This window comes from Procambarus clarkii, chromosome 44, assembly GCF_040958095.1.
Source record: "Procambarus clarkii isolate CNS0578487 chromosome 44, FALCON_Pclarkii_2.0, whole genome shotgun sequence".
Classification (NCBI taxonomy): Eukaryota; Metazoa; Arthropoda; class Malacostraca; order Decapoda; family Cambaridae; genus Procambarus; species Procambarus clarkii.
The window spans coordinates 26,282,326-26,289,053 of NC_091193.1; the positions used below are offsets into that span (position 1 = coordinate 26,282,326).

General features: G+C 39.8%; 1 protein-coding gene across 15 annotated transcripts in view; it reads left to right on the top strand.

Annotated features, from left to right (window-relative positions):
• LOC123745413 (embryonic polarity protein dorsal) overlaps positions 1 to 6,728 on the top strand; it is an 85,168-nt gene that overhangs the window by 71,570 nt on the left and 6,870 nt on the right. For all 15 annotated transcript variants that reach the window (XM_045725950.2, XM_045725954.2, XM_069300854.1 and 12 more), the window contains one exon: positions 5,286 to 5,603. In XM_045725950.2, coding sequence (XP_045581906.1) covers positions 5,286 to 5,603 — 318 coding nt within the window. The remainder of the gene's footprint in view (positions 1 to 5,285; positions 5,604 to 6,728) is intronic.

Consider the following 6,728-nt stretch of genomic DNA (forward strand, 5'->3'; position numbering starts at 1 on the left):
GAAGGCAGCCTCTGCTGCCTGTAGAAATAGATCCTATCTGCTCATCATGGGGGACTTCAATCACCGAAAGATAGACTGGGAGAACAAGGAACCGCATGGAGGAGAGGATACATGGAGAGCCAAACTAATGGAGGTGGCGACAAGAAACTTTTTAAACCAACATGTCAGGGAACCCACTAGGATGAGAGGAAACGATGAACCAGCGAGACTCGACCTAGTCTTCACTCTGAACTACTCCAAAATAAGGGAAATTGGCTATGAGGCCCCAGTAGGAACGAGCGACCACAGTGTACTGACGTTTTTTGAGTATCTGGTTGAGGAAGGGTTATTGAACTCAAGGAGGGGTACTGAAAACAAAAAACTGGCATTCCGAAAGGGAAACTATGAGGAGTTAAGAAAATTCCTAACAGATATAACATGGTAAACAGAGCTCAGGGGAAAGACGGCCCAAGACATGTTGGACTTCATCATGCACAAGTGCAAGGAAGCAGCAAACAAACGAACAAATGTAGTGTAGTGTAGTGTAAGCAGCAAACAAGTTTGTCCCAGTCCAAAAGGAAACCAATGAAATGAAGATGAGAACCCATGGTTTAATCAGAGATGTAGGCTAGCTAAGCAGCAAAGTAAAGGGCATGGAGAAACTATAGGAATAACAGGACACTTGAGAGCAGAGAAAGATACCAGAGTGCCAGGAATGAATGTTAGGATGAGAAGAGAGGCAGAAAGACAATACGAAAATGACATCGCAAGCAAGGCAAAGACTCGACCTAAATTGCTGCTCAGCCACATCAGGGGGAAAAACAACAGTAAAGGAACAGGTAATGAATATAAGGATAGGGGCAGAAGGATTCACTACAAACGACAAGGAAGTGTGTGAGGAACTGAATAAGAAATTCCAGGAGGTCTTCACCTTAGAGCAGGGAGAGATTCCAGAAATAAGAGAGGGAATAGTTAACCAGGAACCACTGGAAGAGTTTGAGATTACCAGTGGGAAGTAAAGAAGTGTTTACTAGAGTTGGATGTGACGAAGGCTATAGGTCCAGATGGAATCTACCCTTGGATACTAAGGGAAGGAGCAGAAGCACTGGGCCTGCCACTCTCCATAACAAATCATTGGCAACAGGGGAATTGCCAGAAATTTGGAAGGCAATGTAGTTCCAATATACAAGAAAGGGGATAGGCAGGAGGCACTGAGCTACAGGCCAGTGTCCCTAACCTGCATACCATCTATCTTGAGGTTATCTTGAGATGATTTCGGGGCTTTTTTTTAGTGTCCCCGCGGCCCGGTCCTCGACCAGGCCTCCACCCCCAGGAAGCAGCCCCGTGACAGCTGACTAACACCCAGGTACCTATTTTACTGCTAGGTAACAGGGGCATAGGGTGAAAGAAACTCTGCCCATTGTTTCTCGCCGGCGCCTGGGATCGAACCCAGGACCACAGGATCACAAATCCCGCGTGCTGTCCGCTCGGCCGACCGGCTCCCAGGTCGGACCATGCAAGCTGATGGAGAAGATTGTGCGAAGAAAGCTAGTGGAACATCTGGAGCGAAAGAACTTTGTAACACAGCATCATCATGGGTTCAGAGATGGCAAGTCCTGCCTCACAGGGCTAATTGAATTCTATGACCAGGCAACAAAAATCAGGCAAGAAAGAGGGGTGGGCAGGCTGCATATTTTTGGATTGTCAAAAAGCCTTTGATACAGTACCACACAAGAGGCTAGTGAAAAAACTGGAGATGCAGGCTGGAGTGAAAGGGAAGGTACTTCGTTGGATGAGGGAATACCTAAGTAACAGAAGACGACGAGTCACTGTGATGGGTGAGGTCTCGGATTGGCATGACGTCACAAGTGGAGTCCCGCAGGGGTCAGTCCTTGGACCAATACTTTTTCTGATATATGTAAATGATCTCCCAGAGGGTATAGAATCGTTTCTCTCAATGTTTGCTGATTATGCAAAAATTATGAGGAGGATTGAAACAGGATGATAGTAGGAGGCTACGGGACGACCTAGACAGACTGAATGAATGGTCCAACAAATGGCTGCTAAAGTTTAACCCGAGTAAATCCAAAGTAATGAAACTAGGCGGTGGAAACAGGAGGCCAGACACAAGATAAAGAATAGGAGATGAAGTATTTAATGAAATGAAAAAGAGAGAGAGATCTAGGAATTGATATCACACCAAACCTGTCTCCTGAAGCCCACATAAAGAGAATTACGTCTGCGGCATATGCGAGGCTCGCTAACATCAGAACAGCCTTCAGGAACCTGTGTAAGGAATCATTTAGAATCTTGTACACCACATACATAAGACCAATCCTGGAGTATGCGGCCCCAGCATGGAGCCCGTACCTTGTCAAGCACAAGACGAAGCTGGAAAAAGTTCAGAGGTATGCCACTAGACTAGTCCCAGAACTAAGAGGCATGAGTTACGAGGAAATGCTGCAGGAAATGCACCTTACAACACTGGAAGACAGAAGAGTGAGGAAAGCTTCAGCTTACCCTTGTAGATTTTCTTGCGTGATACTGTTGATCTTGAAATGTGTAGTTCTTAAAAATTTATGTAACCTATTCTCTGGTTATCTGAATTTCTGTTTGGGTATGGCAAAGTTTGGCAGGATAACTCAAATAATCAGTTCAGTTGGCTTAGGTAAATCCTAGCTCACACAGCTTGCTTCAATGTATTTGGGAATTATACGAGTTCTTTCATTTTAATTGTAAATTATACAGCTTGCTTCACCATAATTGAGAATTATACAACTTTCTTCACCATAATTGAGTGGAGAGTTTTTCATGATTTTTAGTTTTAAAAGAAATATCAATACTAATTCCAAGTTCTGTGAAGACAGGTTTTATCTTGTTACCCAAATCAAATCAAACATTTAATTATGTCCATTTCCTTTAATATCAAATTAATTTTGCTCTATTTTATCCTATACACATTGTTACACATGCATCAGCTAGCTAGTTGCCATCTTCATTGGTATTAACGGCTATGAACTTATTCTAAGATATATTTATGTATGTACAATTTTAACTTGAAATGATTGGAAACTTATGGAATGTGGACTTGATAAGCTTCTGTGCATTTCATGCTGTGGTCATTATGTGTGTGGTAATGGGTTGCCTGCCATTAAGAGGCCTGCCATATGCAGAAACAATGGCTTGTTTCTGCATATTTGTAATGTGTTCCCTCATATTGAGCCTACCTTACCTCCTTGTAGAGTCTCACTTTTTACATTTTGTAAAGCTCCAACTTGTACTGTGAAAGCTACAATGTCCTGAAATATTTTTCCTTGAACATTTTGACTGCCACTTCCAGGCTACTGCTGCATTTACCAGCGGGATGAAACCTGCTGATGGGGTCGACTTCTCCATTATTTTTCTAGATAGGATCTCCATGTGCTGCCATTTCCCAGAGACGAGTGTTTTTACTTTGGATCTTTATACAATTTTGTATGCTCTCCAACAAATACTGCACCGTATCAGCAACTACAAAAGAACAAGCGGCTCGGGGCGCTGACTGGATCAGCGGACCCAGTGGTGGTGGCAGCGGCTCTCCTACCCGCATTCCAAGCGATGTTTACTTACCATATGCCAGCGATGTTTACTCTTGCAGTTGACACTCTTTAGTGTTGTCGTGACCCTGGAGTCTCTTAATTCTTCTCATCTTATAGTGATCAAAATCCAACATTGGCTCTTTCTCATCTTTTGTAGATTAAAGATTTGAACTTTGCTGGGCTTCCAGGTATGTTGATTTTGCCTCTGATCTTAAGGACCATCATTAAAAGAGGCTATTTGTGTCTGTCCTATTTCTCAGAAGCAAATTGCTTTCTCTGATTTCTTTTGTCATTTATAATGTGATCTACAACTGGTGCTGAGATGGTTATTATGAATAAGAAGTTGTGTACCATCAAATGTACTATCAAATATGATCTATCTCCGTGGCCCTCCTCCTGCCACCGCAACAAAAAGTGGGAAATATGTCTAATTAGTTTATGTATTGGCTACACATGATTAACTCATAAGCACTGAATGGAACAAACAATTGCACCTTATTTTCAGAAGTGCAATGTGGTCCAACATTGCACACACCTCGTAGAATGTCCCGATTTTTCAGAATGATCGGACGTTTTTTCTCACTGTTACTGTATTGTATGTTCCTCATTTACATATTTAATGAATCTGATTCCTATGACATTACTGTGTTTTTCTCGGTACTCTTTTATTAGCATCGTGGATGGTAACTAGGAAGGTTTTAATAATCTGTGACTCAGGTGGTGCTAGCCTTTCAGGTTTGCCTCTTCTTTGGATAATTACTATATATATTTTTCATAATTGCTTTGCTAATTTATCTATCTTGGAAACAACTTTTAACTTTCCAGTTTTAAACATGTAAAGACAGACTGCAGAAATTTTACTTAAGCTTAGCTGAGTGTCTTTATATCTTAAGGTGTAAGGAGGTATTGAATAATGGATGATTTTAGACTGTTAACGTGGAGAATAGTGATAATAGTGAAGGGTTCATCTAGTGGTCCTCCATGTGTGTGAATCTCATTCTGTTCATATGTACATACAGGTACCTGTTTTGTTAAGGAAAATGAAAGGTGTTACGATGTTGTGTACCCATTGGTCTGTTTTACATCCTCCCTTTGAACACTAGCATTTTGTAGGGGTGCGTGAGACTATGTTCTCTGATGATGTGCACGGTAGTTGTTGAGGGGCTTGTGAAGCCCCTCTGCTGGCCAAAGGATAAAAGACAGATTAGTAGACTTATCCTCCTCTGTGGATAAGTCTTGTTGTCCACATAGCTCTCTTTCTAGTTTGACTTTACATTTGAATTGAGTAAAGTTTGTTAACATAGCCAAACAGGTGAACATTTGTGTTTATATAGTGTCAATGCCTTTGTTATGGTGCCAGAATATTTATTGATTAATCCATTTCCATCTTTGCATGTCATTTATAATTTTAATCCAATGAGGAATTTTGCTGAAAGCTTCTGCAAGAAACTCTGTGTATATCTCAACTATGCAAGGTGCCTTGTAACAAATTCTGACACCAGTGTTGGTCAGATCAGAATTAAAAAAAAACAACTTAGTTGCAGTAATGACATTCAGTGCATAGCACATTGTGCTGCTCTTCAAGGAAATTGTTTGTAAGTTTGAGTTGTCCAAGTGTATTTGTAAATACTTCTCTGGAGAGTGCATTATGTGCTATTTGCATCACTCGCCTTAATTTACTCGGCATCTTAACTTCATTTAGATTAAATGTGAAATAACAAATTTCAGACATGGTGGGATCACCTGTATCCTCTGAAGGTCAAGTGTCCCCCGTGCCTGGAGGAATGATGGGAGGCCACATGGTGAAGCCACCGGTGTCTCCCCAGCACTATGGTGGGGGAACAATGTACACAGTATCACCTCCAGCCCCCAGTCCGGGCGGACAGGGAGTCTACTATACCCAGCAGTCTCCAGTGCATGGTGGCAATCTTGGAGTACATATTGGACCTCCTTCTGGTCCCACTGTAACAAGAGTTCCTTCTCCACACCACCAGTACTATCTTAGCCCTGGTGCTCCTTCGCCATATTCTCCAGATGGTTCACTTGGTAAGTATAGATTCCAAACACCATTTGTGGAAGCACTTTTACCATTATCTACAATATCTCCTAAATACCAAGTACATACTATAATTAAGTTAAATTCAAACATTTCATTCTTGTGTTTTTTTTATTTATACTACATATATAGTAGCATACAAAATCTGCATGTTAGTCCACATTTTAGACAAATGCTAAGAAAATAAATGTTAATATTATGGCTGAAACAAATAACCCAACCCACGCATGAAATAAATTGTTCAGTGTAGGTTGGGTTATTTGCTTCAATATTTCAGTCCATCCTGGACCCTTATTAAAGTGTTGACTTCATAAGGGGTCCAGGATAGACCGAAATGATGTCGCTTTTCTCTCACAAAATTTGTGTGGGATGGATTATCTAGACTAGTGTTCTGGAATTCTAGATTTAATAAAATTTTGCCTTCATTTTGCTATTGATGTTTGACAGATGTTTGACACTTTCTTTGCAACAAATGATAGAAGACAACTTTGCACATACTGTATTTAGACATGCAAATAATAATAAAAATTATTTAGTAATACAGTACATACTGTACTTGTTTAATAATTATATAAGCATGATATACAAAACTTTGACTTGCCTTACTGAAGATCATCCTTATTCTGGTTAATTTCAATTTGGTACAGTACCTGTACCAAATGCAAATTGTAACCTGCTTGATCAACCTTGGAAATCTGAGCCTCTGATAATTTTTCTGTCAATCTCTCTCACCAAACACACCAAACTCCTCCTCTTGTGTGTGTGTGTTTTTTTTTTTTTTTATTATTGTGAAACCATGCCAGTGCCAACCTCCATATTCCTCACCCATAATCACTTTTATATTATCACCTTAGCATTTCTTACCATGTTAATTTGTTTGATGCTGCCACCTGTGAAACAAACTGTTGTGCCGTTTATAATATAGTGTAACTGACGTAAAAACGTACCTAACAAAAATAATTTGTTAGATAATATTTATTAATTAAAATGCTCTAATTATAAAAATATTAAAGAAAAAAAGAATACTATACATAGAAAAAACATGGTTTATATATATATATATATATATATATATATATATATATATATATATATATATATATATATATATATAT